The sequence below is a fragment of the Lichenostomus cassidix genome, chromosome 2 (genome assembly GCF_008360975.1).
Source record: "Lichenostomus cassidix isolate B80296 chromosome 2, HeHo_3.0, whole genome shotgun sequence".
Classification (NCBI taxonomy): Eukaryota; Metazoa; Chordata; class Aves; order Passeriformes; family Meliphagidae; genus Lichenostomus; species Lichenostomus cassidix.
In genome coordinates, this window is record NC_139482.1 from 20,318,360 (window position 1) to 20,337,056 (window position 18,697).

Genomic DNA, 18,697 nt, shown 5'->3' on the forward strand with positions numbered 1-18,697 from the left:
TCTGGTTTGTTGTGTGTTGTGATGATAGAAGTTTCCAGGGCTCTCGCCTTGCTCCCGGAGAGTTAACCACTCCTCCTGTTACCTAAATATGGAAATGCAAGCGTGCCCAGTCAGGTTAGGTATATAATCTGCCTGCACTTAATACCTGAAGTGTGGTTTAAGGTAGTAGTTCAGCATTTCATCCATCCCCTTCTCTTTTCCAGGCTTCATCTTCAGTCCTGACACATTCTGAAGTGTCAGACTTCCCATTACATTTTGGTGGAAAGATTCTGGCTGACCTTTGCTTTGAGGCTGGAATTTTGTATAAATATCTCAGGACTACGTTCACTTTGTTTTAAACTCTCTCCTATGAAACGTGCTGGAAGGTAAAATTCTCTTCCCTTACAATTGTAATAGCTGCAGCCATACCAGTTTGCCCTGTATCACTTCACATTTACATCAAGGGTAAAGAATTCAAGATTTAGTTGCTTTTACTTTATTTCAGCTATGTTCCTTTTACTAAGTGCTGAAGCAAGTGGAATAGCTATTATGGGATCACAGTATAATCAGACTCTTTATTTAACTTATCAAAGTGAAGAGTGAGAGGACATTTGGCTGCTGATCCTCATTCACTCTATGAGGGGAAAGCACAGGTGGTCTTTCTCCCTTGTAGATGGCCAAAGGGAGCAGCTTTGTTTTAGAACTAAGTCAGCTTAGTTCAGTGCTGAAATAAAGAATGTATTTTGACAGTGATGAACCCTTAGAACAAGACACAGCTGGCAGTGTCTCCATCTCCTGATGTTTTTCAGACCAGATATTTTTCTGTTTGAAATATCTTTGTGAGCTCTTCAATTATTGAACTGACATAGCGATCTACTGTTAGATGTAGTCAGGTGAATGCTGAAGTTGGGGTCTTCATCTCTGAACTCATTATTGGAAATTATCATTTACATCTTAGTACTTGTAGGGATAATGTGTGATGTTGCAAAACCTATTTTATGTCCCTGAAAGTAATTGTAAAACTGAGGATGGCCTTACGCTTCAGTGTTTGGCTTTTAGATTGCTCCCTCAGCCTTCTCCTACCCTGGGGCTTCCTGTCTAACACTCACAGGTGAGGTTGCAGGCATTCCCATCTGTGCAGTTAGGAAAGGAGCCAGGGGAAGACTTCCAGCCTGCTTCTGTCAGATAGATGCTCTGGAGTATCTCATTTATTTTGCATGTACTGAATCTGATTTCTTATCTGAGACATGAACCTTTCCCACATTATGTAGAACCACCGCAGATGCTATTTCAGGGTTCTCTGAAGTGCTGGTGACTTGAAGTGGTGCTGTTATACCTTCTCCAGTATAAGAATGTAGGGGTGAGAGGGCAAAAGTCTTGCTGGGATTGAATTCCTTTGGAGGCATTTCTGTCTAGGTTTAGATTTACTAAACGTAGTTGTTCTCTCTTAGTGCATAGAAGCTCATCAGTAAGCAAATTGGTATTTTTGACATATGCTATGGAGATGTAGATTTGTTTATCATACTGAATATTTCTGTGAATATTTCTGCTGGTTCTAAAGAGATTGAGTCACACTTCAGTTAGGTACAAGAAGACTTTGCTCTTTGTTGTCTTACTGTTCCTTTATAAATACTGTTTAAATGTACTGTTTTCTGTTACTAACCGTTCAAAAGTGAGAGTGGTCTTCAAAGCAGAGATGATCTTACTTGTTTATAGGAATGGTATGAGTTACTGGTGCATGGCCTTACATGTGCTTAAAATTTGGGTAAAAATCTTTGGCTTTTGATAATACTTTGACATAGAAATCAGTATATATTTTCATTTTTTTACATAGATATTAAGACATCATTCACAATTAATTGCTTTGGTATCCTTTTACGACATAATAGTTGTGATATTTCTTCCACCTCCACACTTAAAACAATCTCTGTCTCTATTGAGACAAAGCAAATGCCACAAAAGTAATAAAAATTATAAACCCTGTATGTAAAGCAAATCTAAAACAAGCCAGGATAGACATATTTTTACGTACAACCTATGTTTAAATTTAGTGCGGTGAATTGATCCCTTACTTAGCATTTAATAAAACAGGATTCTAAGGTATTTATATCTAAATAAATTACTAAAACTAATTTTGTTCCTCATGTCATACGTACAACAGAGAGTAAGACCTTTGTGTTGTAAAGGGAAGGAACATTTAAATTGCAGTCTTAAGAGGAATAACTAAAAGGGATGTGTTACAGCTTGAGGACTCTCCTTGAGGTCAGTGAAGCAGAGTGTATAGTCTGGGAGGTGAGTCAGAGTATCAACAGGACGCAGATGTGAAACTCAACAGTATACAGGCTAAAAATTATATCCATTGATTTTAATGAAGCTCCACTGGGGATGAATTTAAACCATTACAAAGAAGTGTTGATCTGGCATTTTACAGCTAGGATCACGTTTCTTATGCTGAATGCCAATGTTCAGTTCTCAAATGTCAGAGATGTTTAATTACTTAATTTCACCTTTTAATTTTTGGAAATATTTTTAAGTGTTGCCAGGGGGCATTCAAGTAAAAAGGACAAGCCAGGTTTGTGTTCATTCTTTTTCCTTTTGTATGTATTGAAGTAATGCCTTGCTGTAATACAGTAATACAATAATACCGTACCGTACCTCCAATATATGTCCATTGGGTAAATATTGCACACTTTGCATATCATACATCACATGAGGATGAGGGGCTTGTAGTTGTGTGTAAGGGGTGCCTGCAGGCTAGATCTGATGGACAGGAGTAGCCTGGGAAGTCTGAAGGCACCCTTGGCCAAAGTGATAGGTAGTATTATTACTGGCTATGACACTCTCTGCAAACACGACTGTGGGAGGCAGCATTTTATTTTCTATTATGAGCTCTCTTCTGACCTTTGCAGGCATGTGAGCAAACCATGAATGTTCACACAAACCACTTTTTATTTCAACAGCACTGCAGGAAAATAACAAGAAACATTAATGATTGTATTTTAGCTCAAGTGCAGGATGGATCCATTGCGACAGGAAATTGTAGCTGCCTTGTTTTCCTTTAAATGTCTCTCAGGATGAGGTGTGGCCACTGTCATACGAGATGGTCCTTCTGCCCACCCATGGCTGTAGAAGCTCTAAATTTGAGGAGTGATAAATGGTATTTTTAGTTAATGGGTAGCCTAAGTTAGAATACATAAAAATTAAAAATATGCATACTTTGATTTTGCACTTGAATTTTCAAGAGTTTTGGTGTAGATCTATTTTTTGTAGCTCCCAGGTGGCAGCTAACGAGAGCTTTGGGCAGTAGACAGTTTTCAGGTCTGCACAGCTTAGTAGCTGGGCATTAGGAGCAATTTGGTTTTGAGATGAGGTAAACAAAACAGATAACTCACAACAATCCAATCAAACTTAAGGGTTCAGGATCACCTTAGATGCAATAAGTGCTGAGACAGAAATAAAAATGCCAAGATCAGGCATTTCTAAGACCACACAGATGTCTCCTTTTAGAAGGCTTTTGGTCATTCTGTGCAGGTCATCCACAGCAGTCAGCTGTTAGATCTCTGTTCTTCCCTTTTCCAGATTCTGTTCTCTTTTCAGTGTCCTCTTGCTGGTAGCAGCAGTGTCTACTTTGCAGTCTTCCTACTTGGAAATCTATATTTACACAAGAGAGAGTCAAAAAGTACCTGTTGGACTTAGATGTTTCTTTAAGCATGTTAAACCTGGGTTCTGGGATATATAGTTTTGATTATTTATTAGAATAATTTTAGAAGAACTCAAAAGTAATTTGAAAAACACTTCTGTGCCCTAGGAAAGGGGCCGTGCTGGCTAGCCTTGAAGATAGCCTGCTCCTCTCTTATCAGAGGCATATGACTGTGATGCCTTTCGGTGGGGCTGATCTCTTTCAGTATGACAAAATAGCAAGAACCTTAAGTGCATAATGAAGAAATACAATTTTAGCCAAACGATTATGCCAAGTTGGAGAAATGATAATTATTTTTATAATAGGCAGATGTGCATGGAAAGAACAAAACAACAATGACCAATGAAGTCTCCAATCCTAATATATTTTGTGATTGAATCTTCAGTGCTGGAGTTTTACTTGTGGTAATTCTGTATTTTGCTTACTCAAAGTATCTGAGGGATTTGATGTGATCTGTGTAGCAGAACAGTATATAAGTTCCTGAAAGCCCTAGGGATGGTGTTCTGCTGATGCTTCTGTTAGACAATATGCATGAAGGTGCATCTGCCATGGCTTTTTCCATGGCTCTAGTGCTGCAGAATTGGAATAACAGCGTTTTCTTACATGGTGCTGCCTTAAACAAATCACGCAGGTGAGGAGACTTTTAGGGTGGGGGGATAATGACACATGTTGAGGTGTCTGGTTGCTCGGCACTCCTGTGGTGAGCCTGGTACCAGAGACATTGCTCCAGGCCAGTGTGATCTTCTTTTCCACACTGCTGCATTTGTCTTGTGCACTGCAGCACAAGGGTCCATGCAGTGCTCCTGGGTGCTTGGCTACCCCAGCACATACCGTTGCTGAGATGTTACTGAGACTTTTGACCTTGTGCTTGGGGCTCCTAGATGTCTTGCAGCCAGAACAGAATTAGGTATGGCCTTGATTAATGGATTTTTTTAGCTGTAAGCACAGAAAGGACACCAGGATATGGCCCCAAGGAATGTACAGTGATGCAGGAGTGACACGTTTCCCTTCTGTCTCATTTTTAATTATGTGGCTTCTTTGTGCTCAAATGGCTTGCCTTGCGGCAGGAGGGTGAGATTTCCTTTCTTCCTTAGTTCTGATGAGGTGGGGTGGTCTCCCTGTAGCTTCTTATCCTGCTTATTTTTCTGCCTATTTCTGTCCTTCATTTTGAGATGGAAATTTTGGTATCAAATGTGGAGGATTTTAAAGCATTGGTTGCCCTGTCCTTCCTGCCTTGTGTAGGGCAGCCCTCCTTCACTCACCTGCGGAGAACCTGGTGCTTGCCATGGGAACAGACAAGTTGTTCCTTTTCTCAGTACCACACTTGATTAAATTTTTCACTTAAAATCCCTAGGCTCTCGCTCCAGCTCTAGGTGGCCGGTGGGATGGGCTGCCAGGCCAGCTGCTGTTGGCACGGCTCCCAGAAGGACGTCCTGGTCAGAGGGGGTGGATTTTGGTGCGGATGCTGAATTTTTGTGTGCCCCAATTTCCTCTGTAATTAGATTAATTAGGGCTTCTGCCTCACTCTGCCCTCTGAAGGTGAAACACACTGCCTCCGGTGTGTTTTGGGGAAAAACAAAAGACGGAGGAAAATAAAGCTTTTGTATTGGCATGGGGACCTACAGGTTATTCTGCTTGAGCAGTCCTGGTTTTGCTGTAAGATTTCTTCTTCTTTCTGGCTGTAGTAGAGTGGTAATTATTACAATTAATTACATTTAAATGGGCCATGTGGTACTTGAAATGGAAGTGGGCACAGTGTGCTCTGGGAATGGAAACGTGCAGCAGCCTTCCCTGGATGGTAAATTTCTGAAACAGCTTGGGACAAGAGGATTCAGCTGAGACCCCAGATACTGAGATTTTGGGTACATGTGACTCATTCCTATAAGCAGCATTTAACTTGACCCGTGGTGAGGTCAAGTTTGCCTCCCCAAATTTAACTGGTTTTATTAGATGTACACAGATTGATCATTTTACCTTGATGCAGCACCTACAGCATGCATACAGCGTTGGTAGTTTTGGAGAGCAACATACGGGATTTTTTTGCAGGTAATAAACTGGGAAATCCAATTTGCAATTGCAAAGCAAGCCCCTGAGCGATCCATGACGTTCCCACAGCCCTGGTCAGCGGGTATGGGCTAATCGCTGCTCTGGCCAGCTTCCCCAGCGGCCTCCACATGAGAGCTGCATAGCGAGAGCGCCAGCCCGCGCCTTCAGCCAGCGCCGAGTTAGACACACTGCTTTCTAGCTTATTAGGTCCTCTTTGTCCCAGTACTTAATCCTTTTTCCTGCTCCTTGTTAGAGCAGGGCTGCCGAGTCCCTTAATAAAGCAGCCGAGGCGCACTGAAGCGTGCGGCAGCGGGTGGCTGCGGCCTGACTGACGGCTGGGGGATGCTGCTGCCGCTGCTGCCTCAGCCCAGCCTGCCGCAGACAGCTGGCAGATGAGCTTGTTAAGGTAACGGTGACTCCGGAATTGGCTGGGATGACATGCTTGGCATCTTTTCACACCGTGTAATGGCCTGTCTTTAATTGTGTTAACCCCTTTTACAGAGAGGAGCATGCCAAGGATTAGCTGTCATGCAGAATGTGCAGCCAAAGTGGGCAGTGAGCACAGGGCTTGCAGCAGCTCCCCTTGCGTGCACTTGCACAGCCCTTTTCATTTTGGAAAGCTGTGCTATCAGGTTGATTTCAGATTTCACCAGCAGCTTGGCTCAGTCAGTCTTCAAAACCCTGTAAATGTTTTCTGTTTTGTTCCCCATAGTTAAAGCTTATCTTATTGTGGTTTAGTTACTGTAGATCTCTGGGGAGAGGGTAGGCCTCTCTTCATTGTAAAATTCACAAAAATAAATTGAAAATGTACCACAGATTTCTTAATCTAAAGAACACAAGAAAATATTTCAGTGGCTAGACTGTCCTGGAATTCAGCCCTTCATATCCACAGCCATGAGGAGTTTCAGTGGAGCATGTACTGTTTTGGGGTTGGATAGCAGACTTTTACAAAATGAACAAACAAAAAAACCCAAGCAAGCCCTTAATAGGTCTCTTATGTCTTCCTGTAAACAGAGTAGGTAGAACTGCCATGTTATCAGAATGACGCTGTCGGTTTGCTTTTTTGAGTGTCACTCTAACCACAGATCAGAGTGGGATCTTGGTGCAGACAACACAGGCTTTTCACTGGGAAGGTGAAAAGCCCCTGGAGCAGGGATTGAGGAATGTTTTGCAATGCCAAGCTTCAGCAGAGCAGACTTATACCAGAGAATCATTCTCCTTTCACTCCTGCAGATCATGGTGGAGATAGCGAACAGATGCACTATCAAGTCCCACTTAAATCTAGTTTAATGAATAAGTGGACAGAGTTCAACCCTGTTTTGCAGTGTGTAGCAGCACTGAAACAAATAGAGTAGAACTGCGTCCATCGTGATGGGAACTACTATGTTCTTCTATTCCTCTTTGCTAAGACTGAAATATTTGCTTTTATTATGGTTGTACTCCCTAAAACAAGTAAGAAGTTTTTATATTCACAGCAAGGTATTTCTTTCAAATTTTTCATGTTTCAAATAATTTTCATATGCTATTTTGTTTAATCTCTTTCAGGTAATTTGGATTTGACTGGTCAAAAACAAGTCTTCAAAGCAGAGAACAATCCTTGGGTTACCCCTATTGCTGACCAGTTCCAGCTGGGAGTATCTCATGTTTTTGAATACATTCGCTCAGAAACATATAAATAGTAAGTATTACATTATATACTGTAGCTGTGTTGTTTGGCTTTTTCCTTGTAGTGTGTTGGGCAAAGTGTTATGAGCTACACACATCTTTCATAATACATGCAGTAACTTGGTATTCAGGACAAATAATGCAAGCCTGTACATTTATATTAAGGAATTTTGCCAAGAAGAAGGTAACTGTCATGTAGACACGTTAGGGAAGCACAAAGACTGTTTGATACTGTCCTGCATTTTTTGTTTATTTGTAAGAGCTGTTATGTAATATGAGAGATGTAAAAGAGCAAGCATTAAAGCCTTTTGAGAAGTACTAATTTTAAGGATGTTTGGTATTGCTTTAGAGATTGAAATAGATATTTGTTAATGTTTTTGGATGGAGATTGTTATGTGTTGAGAGATATCCAGAATTCAAACGTTTATTGATCTGGACTGATTTGCAAAAGTCTACAACCTTAGTAATTCAAATACAGGTACTAGTGCTTTCTTCAACGGTGCAAATGTGTGCGTTGGGGCTTTTCCATTTTAATGCAAGAATCCATGTACAAATGAGCATTGGTTTAGGAAATAATGTCTTTAATCATTCACTGAATTGAAATATTTATGTTATGTAAAAATCTCCATGTTATTCTTTAGATGGGAAGTTATTTTTCAGTGTCTAGCAGCAATCTTGATTCTGTCTCCCTAGGAGCAGTAGGCAGTACAATGACAGTACAACCTCTGGATTGGAAACTTAGTTTTCACATTTCGTCTTTATTTTAAAAATATATTTTAATAATTCAGAAGCATTTCTGACAACCTTTTATATGGTAGCTGTCTGTACAAAATTACCAGAGAAGAGTATTCACAAGTGACAGTTGTGGGATTCCAATTAAGTAACTGAGATGTAAATTTCTATATGAAACTAAATGACCCAACAATGACTTTTGTAGGCCATTGTTCTTCATTTACAGAATTTTAAATGAAAGGAATCACAGATGGGAGAGTGGTTGCAAAAACTGTGTGTCTCAGAACTGATATTTATGCTGTAATATGTGTTCTCAAGACAGATTTATTCATAGATTTAAGTAGGCTGCAACACCCTTCTTCCAGTAGTACTCTGTAGTACAGGCATGGTGTAGGGAAATAGCTGCCTATCCCCTTGTACCATCCCTTCCCCACTGTTCATTGTGTAGCTGCATCTTGGTTTCTTGAGAACGTTTTGTAATTTTGGTTTATGTTGTCAATTTTACATTTCTGTTTGCTGAGCAGTGTAGGTTAAGGACCCTCATGCACTTCTCACAGGGTCCACTCTGGACATCACGAAGACAGCAAAATTTTAAGGATTCAAGTGAAGTTTTGAGAATTTGACCCATATTCAATTTGTGGGGAAAGGAGTGAGGGGGAAGCTGTTATGTATCTATAATTTTAAAAATATTAAATTATACTCTGGGTATATTAAACTGCTCTGGCAGCTTGCCTTGTGTAATCAAAATGGAGAAGGTTCTGTAATTCATCGGTTACATCAGCTGTTGTTCTTTGTTCTAAGTTAGCCATATTATGTTTGTTGTCTTGTTCTTTGCTGAGATGTAGAAGTGTCTCGTTGGCTAATGGGCTGCTTTTGATTTTGTTCACAGTAAATATTTGAAGCCTGTGTAGTTAACAGTGTAAGCAGAATCAGACTCTAGTCATTAATAGGGAGAAAAATCAAAATCAAATAATCTTTCTGTGGCTTATTCATGGTTTCTACTTTGATCGGAGAAGCTTATTACATTAATGTGTCACAATTTTCAAAGTTTAGTGATGAAAACCAAATGCATGGAGATGTTAATAAGGTGTTAATTTTAGATTTTCAGCATATGACTATTTTATATTTAAATCATAACTTAAAAATATCAGTATAATTTTGTTAGAAACCCAGTAGTAACTTGTTTTGAGTCTTGATTTTCCTTGTTTCCCCTGCTATAAAGAGAGTTCATGGATTTTCCTACTGAAAAAATACTGTCTTTTTTATTTTCCATTTCCTCTAAATATGTGATCTGAGAATTACTGGGATGCCATGTCCTAAAGATGGTTCTCTGTTCGCATTAAGTTTTAGGTGCTAAAACTCAAAAGCAGTGGCATGGTTTATGTAACAGGTCTAGTAGCATTATTGTGCACAAAAGGAGATAAGCTGTACACTCAGAAGAAATTAAAACGGCTTTTTGTGGTGGAATTTTGATATTTTCCTGCTAATGGCTATATAGCTTCTTCAACTGCCTTTTTCTTTCAGAGCCTCTGAACAGGTTCTGTCTTTTTCCCTATGAAGCAAATCACAAGGCTGATTTGTGAATTTAGTATTTTTCCCTGTGGGTATCTAAATAAGGAAAGTCAAATTCTTGAGTTTTTCTGTTTTATTGCACATTCTGTCAAAATAAAAAAAAAAAAAATCTTCCAACATTTGATAGATCCAGACCGTTTAACTTTTACTGTGAGGCAAAGCAGTACAGTTAAATATGATTTATTGGCTAGGGTGCTGCTTTGGTAACCTCACTTGCAACACTGAGGAGATAGAACACACATTAGCAGCTCACCATCAGACCAGTAAGTTTGCTTTCAGGTACTGGAAGATGTAGACTTTCACAGACCAGATTTATGCATCTGTATGGCAGATGAATTTTGAGCTCCAGAGACAATATTTGTTTCCCTATGCCCATTGCTTTTGGTAGCTGATTGGAAATACTGATCTCTTTTTGTTCATAAGTTTAGCATTGTCTAGACTAGCTGAGACAGTGAGGGTAGGCTCATAAAGTCACAAGTGCCAAGTTTCAGGTGCTCACCAAGTTGCATTTTCACTAAGGGGGTTATTCTAGCACATTTTATGTTGTGTTTGCAATGGCTAGAACGTCGTGTTTACTCTGTTGCTGTTAACTTAGCCAGAAAGCAATAATTCAGTAAGTCCTGGCAATACACTCACTTGCAGTCATGTAAATAAACCTTGAGGTTTCTGCTGATGACTGGCACAAGCCGTCACTGCAGTCAATGTCAGGGATCTCCATTCACATTCTGTGAGGTTGCACTTGGGAAGCAGCTACCAAATAGATCACAAACCTATTCTTTCCTTTGTGAAATGTACTGGCTGTTTCAAGCATATTTAGTGAAAAATTACATCCCATTTTTAGCCTTGTCTTGGGATATTCATGCTCTTGTGATTAATTGATAAGTAGGGATGACATCCATGAGGGATGATTATGTCTAAAGATAAAATGTCATTTGTCTCGCATACTTTTACATTTCCACCCTCTTGTTTTACATGGTACTCACGTATCAAGTATAAAACTGGAATTGCACTTTACTTCAGAAGCATGTTAACCAGTAAGACCCTCAGATCAGCTCTTCTTACTTTGAAGCTTCTTTCATTTCCTTTAATTTCCTTACCTTTCGTGAGAAATGGTGCCTGGTGATTTTTTTCAACCCTAATTTTTCAAGGAAGACTTGTGCTGACAAAAAGATGGGCCATATATTGTGGTGGAGAATGTGTGTGGAGGGGCTCTTAATTCTTAACAGGAAATTCAGCAGCTCTTGGCACTTTACTAGCTTTTGTTGGCTAAAATACGCCCACTGCACATATCATCCTGTGACAGCATCGTTTGGAAATAGGTCAGTTTGCCAAGTATATAATGATTCTTAATCTCTCACTGCTGTGTAACTTTCTGAAACTTTCGTAAGCTGAATTTTGGCTTTGATTCTGTATATACTCAGGAGCTGCCATTAAACTCTTTGTGTGATGCCATGATAGTGTTGAAAAGTAGTTGAAGGGCTTGGTTAAACAGTGAAGGGTAATGGCAAACTTGTCTCCTTAAAGGGCTTAGCTGAATGTTTAGGTTTTTTTCTTATTCATGCCTTTAGTCAACTTTCAGAGTGACCTTTATGTTGTAAGCATATTCTCAGAGGATCTTCTCTGTCTAGGATACTGACAAAGAGATGATGTATTGTGGGGTTTAGTGGTCACAATGTACTTAGATAAGTGCAGACAGACATAAATGTTTGAAAGAAAACAATGAATTAAGCTTCTAAGAAGAACAAAATTCTGTGGTGCTCCTTATGATTTCTGTAAGATAATTAGTGATTTGATTAAGATGAGATAAAGGTGAGATGTGCAATTGGTACCAATGGGTGGTTGCTGACATTTACAGCAGAGTTAGTCCAGAAAGCTGCTCTTTGGGTACATTTCTGGAATTTTTCATGTGCTCATGATCCATCTTCATGTGGAATTGTTCTTTGCATGTTTGTTTTTGTAACAGAAAGAATAGTGACTTTGATTTTATCACAACAGAGTCTGTTGTTGACATCAACACCTGATAGCATAATCTCAACTAAAACAAAAGAAATTGCTGGGTCCTGAGCGCATTTTTACACTGCCCTTAAATGCAGCAATCACCTTTTAAGATTTTATCTAATGATTGTTGTTTCCCTGTTTGACCTCCATATTCCAGAGAGGCAGAACTATGATAGAACACTCACACCATTTGTAAGTCTGTAGAAAGGAGGCTTTCCCCACGAGGCAGTCAATTTGGAGTCGAGAGGCTCGACAAGATGTTTTGTGAAAGGAAGTAAGTTGCACTTTTCACATTTCCATCAGGAAAGGTAGTAGAAGAGCAAGCCATTTTCAAGACTGACACATGAACTCTTAGCAGGGGAAATGGTTTGACAAATGCAGTGCTGAGCATATATCGCTTGGCAGCATTGGAGCATAGGTTTCCCTGGGCAGGCTGCTCTGTGCTAAGCATTGTAATTGAAAACCCCATTTCATCGGCAGTGACAGTGTGGAAAAATCCTCTCTTGATTCAGCCCTCTGTGTAGATAATCTCCCCAGCTTCTTGGGAATGAGTTAAGTACTGCACCCCACTATTATGTAGCAGCTGCTTTCAGGGCAACAGACACAAGTCTTGAAGGAACAGATTCCTCTTCTGGGTTATATTAATGAAGAGTATTTCAGCATTTATTTTTAACAACTAAAGGAGACTGGCAAGGTACTCAGAGTAGTGCACTGGAATACAAATAGTATCTTGAAATAACTTGTGATTTTATTCCATGTTTGTTAAACCTGTTTAAGTTCAGCTGCATGGTTGATGCTGTCCAAGATGCAAAGATGATGATCAGTGAAACCACCTATCAAGGAGTGGATAAGAGGTCAAACAACTGAAAAATCTGTGTGTTGGTTCTTGGGAGGCATGCTGGGAAAGTGGGAATTGCAAGCAGTTGATATGTTGGCATCAGCAGGTTGAACTGAAATGAAGAGAGATAGTCCTGAAATGGTGTTACTTGTGCAGCACACAGTCTAGGACATGCAAGAATCTGTTTTTTTAATGTTAGCACAAAAAGCAGGAGTATTTAAATTCTGTTTGCTGATGGTACAAAGCTAGCAGCATGGAAAAGTATCAGCACACCACACAGGAAGAATTAGCAAACAAAGAGGAAGGCTTGGGTGTATTAGTTCCAGGTGAGCCACTGGTGTGATAGGCTGGAGTGAGGGGAAGAGAAAGATAAGCAGAATCCTCACAGCTTGCTTAAAGGAGTGGAAATTTTCCAGTATAGAAAAGGAAATACTTCACAGTTGTAGTCATTATGTTCATGAAAGATGAATTCAGGCAGGAACAGGCAAAGTGTGGAAATATAATAGGATAGTGAAATGAATGAAGAAAGAAGAAGAAATTTAAAAGGTATTTGATTATTTGGCAAAGTAAAGTCTGGTAACAGAGGTCATGGCTGTCACTGGAAGGGAGAGGGAGAAACTTCATTTGAGGCATAAAAAATGGTGGACTAGAAACAAATATAAATAAGCTGGTCAGATGTATATTTGAAAGGTCTCTAATTATTAACGGAGCAGGGTAATAAATAACCTTCTGATAGAAATAGTCTTCTGACAGAAGAAATCAAGGCCAAAGTCTTGTTTCAGTGAGCACAAATGAGTTGGGCAGGAGTACATGACGTGATTACATGTGGCAGAGGACAGTGTGTCTGTGATGTAGGCAGACCTTACATTCACATCTGATTTTTGAGTGAAAAATTCAGATGACATCCCCTATATATTAAGATAACTGCATAGTGCCACTGACATTAAACTAGAGGAGGGGCAAAGCTCTGTTTCCTGTTAATGTGAAGAATAATTATGAGTATTCCTACATTTAATAACCTGTTTAAATAAACATGTATGGCAGTTTTGTGCAGTAGCTTAAAATTCCTGAAAATTTTTCATAACCTAAGAACTGTTATTATATCAATTACATATTCATTAGGAAAAAAATCATTTGGGATTATGAAAATCTTCCTAACATTTCTTTTTGCGCTTAGACTGTAGAGATCCATAGAGAGAATGGTCTTCTTTGGCTAAGCAAAATTAAATTATCCAGTCATTATCTGATCTTGTGACGATACCAAAAAGAACTGGGCACAGTTGATTCCAGGAGTAATTTCAAACGGTTAGTATTCTGTGCTCCCTGGGGGAAATAAAGATCATGTAGAGGAACACAGACTTGAAACATCTGTAGATCCAATTCAGCAGAGCTCAGTCAGACACCTCAGCTGTTTGTATGATCTGCAGAGGACAGTGAAGATTTAAAGAACTTGGATAATGTGAGTCTGCCCTGCCTTGCTAAGAAAGACAGGCTATAATAAATACAATTCACCACCTTTATTTTTCTTTGCTTTTGCCTCTAGTATTCTTTGGTAGTTTGTGGATGTAGTGGTTTAAGTCCAGACAGCAATTTAGAAGCACGCAGCTGTTCACTCCTTCACCCTGTGGAATGGAGAGGAGAGTCAAGGAAGAAAAAACTTGAGTTGAGATAAAAGCAATTTAATAATTGAAACAAAGTAAATATAATACTACTACTTATATTAAAATATAATAATAATAATAGTAATGAAAAAAAGAGAGGAATAAACCCCAACAGGTGTTGCACAATACAATTGCTCACCACCCACTGACCAAGGCCAAGCCCATCCCTGAGCACCAATCAGCCCCTCCTGGCCAACTGCTCCCAGTTTGTGTACAGGGCATGATGTTCTGTGGTGTGGAATGTCCCTTTGGCCCATTTGGTCAGACATCCCCATCCCCAGCTTCTTGTGCAGCTCCTCACTTTCAGAGCATGAGACACTGAAAAGTCTTTGGCTCAGTGCAAGCACTGCTCAGTGACAACAAAAACATCAGCATGTTACCAACATTATTCTCATACTCAATCCAAAACACTGCACTGTACCAGATACTAGGGAGAAAACTAACTTTACCCCAGACAAAACCAGGACAATGGAATAGAAGGCTTCATGCATTCATTTTCTCTTAGATGCAGCTCTACAAATACTTTACTTCTAGAACCAGTATTCTCAGTGTTCCTAGAGCTCATGTTCATAAACTTGTAGGATGCACCATTAGTAAGTACTTCTTTTCCCTTCTCTTTGCACTGTGCAGTTGTCCTGAGCCTGTACAAGAAATAAGATGGTGTGTGTCCAACAGTCCACTGCTGGAGCTCACTTATATATTCCAGTGTCTGTTTTAACCTGGCATCTTTATCATTTGACCCCTGACATGGATGTACCATCTGTGCCAGTGGTAGCTGTGACCTCATTTATTTTAGTATTCTTTCAAAGACTGGATAAAGGTAGTGGAAAAAAGATGACCTCAGAGATCACCCTTAGGTGGGAGTCTCTGAGATGCCACATCTCCTGTGAAGATGACCTCATGACAAATTAGGCTTCTCTAAAAGGATGGCTGGAAGCAAGATCCACCATAGCGGAGAAGTAAACAAGTGTTAATAGTTCTGATTCACACATTTTGATCACGTACCAGTAAAAAAAATTTAAATTTACCAATAAAAATCTTTTATCAACCTGATGTGGGGAAATATAAAAATGTCATTTACGTTTGGTTTTGTTGTATTGAAGACATGGTACTGTATATTTTATATGAAAATGCTGATTTGTATTCCAACCAAATGTTGTATTTATTGGCTGTATTTTAAAAATTGATAAATATATTAGTACATTATTTCCAACGGAGAAAATAGATGACTCAGAGTCCTGACATCTTTAGACAACATTTACATGCAAATCTGTAACTCTTCCCTAAAGAAGAGCTAACTGGAACCCATGTCAAAAGATAAACAATAAAAACACTATGTTTGTATATTTTTGTTTATATATTGCTAAGATGGATCTGTAATAAAACCAAAGCTATCACTGGTGTATCTGACAGATACAGATACTGCACATATAAATATTGGTGCAACTACTGGTACTGCCATTCCCTTTGATATGAACTTTTATATAAAGTTTAGAATATTATGCAGTAATCCATTTACCATGTCAAGGGTGATAACCCAGGGTTTATGTCACTGGGGCAGATGTCTGGAGCGATGTTAAAAATGAAACTGGAATGAAGTGAGTTAAGCACAGAAACTGAGGACTTGATGAAACCAAAGCTAGGGCAACAGTGATGGTAGGGTACAGGATTTGAGTAGGGAAACCATACCATGTTGCATGAAACTATAGGGGAAGGCAAAACCAGTAACTGAATTAAAAATGAGTGGCAGTTATGGTAAAATCCAAAATGAGTTACAGGTAGGAGTGTGCCAAAGAAACTGGTAAGCAACAGCATCAGGGACCTAGCCTAGACACCAGGCTGGGGCTCAAGCAGGCAATCAAGGAGTGAGATGTGCAGCTTCAGGCAAGTGGCACCTTGGGCAGGAAAAATGATACAGGAGATTGAAAAAAATTTCTGCAGTGGCAATCCAAAGTGAGATCTATCTTGTTGGGCTCTTAGCCATTAGAAAGACTGCTTGTAACTATCTGATTATGATAAACCTTAGAAACTAAATGAGCCCTTTTCTGAACTGATAGATTATTAGTAATGATGAGGGAGTGAAAGTCATGTTCTGTTATGCTTCTGTTCAGTGCAAGCTGGATGATAATTTAGGGAAGATGAGTTATTTCTCAGTCCCTCAAGTAGAAACCTGACCAACATTTTGTTGTGAGGAAGGATTTTAAACCTCCAAACCTCTGGGCAGGTGCCCAGAAGGTTTAGAAAACTTGACTGACAGAGTCTGGACTCACCGAAGTTCAGTCTTAATTAAGTTGTTGTGTCAACTAAAGACCCAAAAAGTGACAGAAGTGGTAGTATCTTTCCAAAATCAAGGAAGGTGAGTAGACCAAATTGGGTTAGTTTGAGCTAGTTTACTCTGAAATTATTTTTGTGTTAAATAGTGAAGAAGAGACATGTGATTCTACTAGTGATGATTTAAAGAATATGACTGAAATATGAGTGTAATTAATACACTTTAAGGCATTACTATGTTTTTGAGACCTTTTTCCTAAAGAAATACTAAATATTATAAACATTATAAATTTGTTTGGTCAAGGCAACTCTTTAACTGTAGAATTTTGTGAAGCATTTAGATTGTCTGCTACACAACATTGTCATCAGAAAATGAGCACTGTATAATTTCAATAAAACACTAGGAAGAATTAACAGCTCCCTGATAGGTCATGGGAGACAATTACCATGGAGAACGTTTCTGGTGAGCTCCACAGAGATCTGAGCTGGAGTCATTAATTTCTCCTCAGGTATTTGGAAGCAAATATGCAGTTGCTTCTCACGACCTGGAGGTTGGTGAAAGATAACAGTGAAGGTGTGGGCTGTCCTGGACCATTTAGTGAACTGAGCCTCTACACAGTGTATTTTAAAGCAGCTCGAAGAAGAATTACATATCTGTGAATAAGATATGCAAGATATACCACATGGTGTGCTTACAATTACAGGAGGAGATAAAAACAAGTGAATACGTCTTTCCAGAAAGCAATCAGCACTGAAAAACATTTTAAGAGATGTAATATAACCGAAGTGCACTGTCAGCTCACAGTTCAGTGTTGTATCTGAAACTGAACTGTATCAAACTGAATTCAGCATCAGCCCCAGTTGATGTGGTAAGTACTAAGCTCCTATTCCCATATTCAGTAATCTGATATCAACTGGGTCTGATGCTGAGTTCAGTCCTGGTGTCAGTACTTTTAAAAGTATGTTAAAAATGTGTTTAAATGCAGACACCTCAATTATTTGAGAGCAGAAGTCAAGTAGATGAGGGAAGGAAAACAAGGTATAACTTACTAGGGCAAATAGGGGAAAGTAGCATATTAATTTTTCTCTTACTGTCCTCCTGTTGCCTTAGGATACTTTGTGGGAAAGTGTTTTAGAGCAACATCTCAGTATGAAGGTTATTGCATGAACCATGATGGATTTTAATACACTGTGTGTAGTTTCCAAAGGTGATGATCTATTGCCTGAGTTCAGACTTTACCAGAACTGCCACACTTGTAGGGCTCTGTATCCAATAGTGTGTTCTGCTGCTCTGACATGTTCTGCTGTGGACATGGTGGGACCATCATCTCCAATGGATTCAAGGGGCTTTCTCAGCATTTCTGGGGGATGCTGTTGCTAACCAAAGACAGTGTGTCCAAAACACACAGAATTCAGACATTCGACTGATAACTCTCTGAAGGTAACTCACCTCATCTTGTTTGAGATTGAGAGTTTTTTTGTTCGTTTGTTTTTTTGGTTTGGTTTGGTTTGGGGTTTTTTTTGGTTTGGTTTTGGTTTTTTTGTTGGAGAGGATATTGCAGGGAACAGGATTTGGACTTTACAGTAGGTAACAAATAAAATATAGCATTTTAAAGAAAATCCTTGAGACTGCAAGAGGAAGAACAATACATAGCAAATGGCAGACAGAACAATACTAGTTGAGGACTAATGTGGAAAACGTTGGTTTTTCCACATAATAAATGTTTTCTGGTAAAGTGGTGCAGCTAACAGTAAGTAGTGGTCTCTTAACCCTTTGTAATCTTCAAAATTCAGTTGATTTGCTTTCTTGTTTTCTTCTTCAGATTGGTTCTTTATAACCAAACAAGAAGAGTTACTGCACACATTTGCTGGTTTTATTTGAGAGATAAATTAAAAAGTGGCGCTTTTATAATCAAGCAGATCTGTCTGCAATTTCTATTCTCTATGCAGTCATATCTGTTTTATTGCATGCTGGTTTTTATTGAACTCCAGTTTCTTCTTTCAGTTTCAGATTATTTCAGGGTTTTGTGTGATCTTTAGCAATTTTTTTCCCCTTCTGGTGAGGGCTGTCAGTTAGATGGAGGCATCCCTAATTTGATGATTGCCTCTATCAACTGTTTATCCAGTAAAAGGCTGAGGTTGGAATAATTCTGGTGTAATTTGCTGGAGTCCCTTGTAATGCATGATAAACTTCTTAAAAGCCATGATTTTATTTTAGCAGGTGTTATTGTCATC

General features: G+C 39.2%; 1 protein-coding gene across 1 annotated transcript in view; it reads left to right on the forward strand.

Moving 5' to 3' along the window:
- Nucleotides 1–18,697, forward strand: part of RSU1 (Ras suppressor protein 1) — a 103,328-nt gene that overhangs the window by 33,946 nt on the left and 50,685 nt on the right. The window contains exon 8 of the mRNA XM_085050607.1: nt 7,271–7,403. Within this exon, the coding sequence (XP_084906733.1) occupies nt 7,271–7,403 (133 nt within the window). The remainder of the gene's footprint in view (nt 1–7,270; nt 7,404–18,697) is intronic.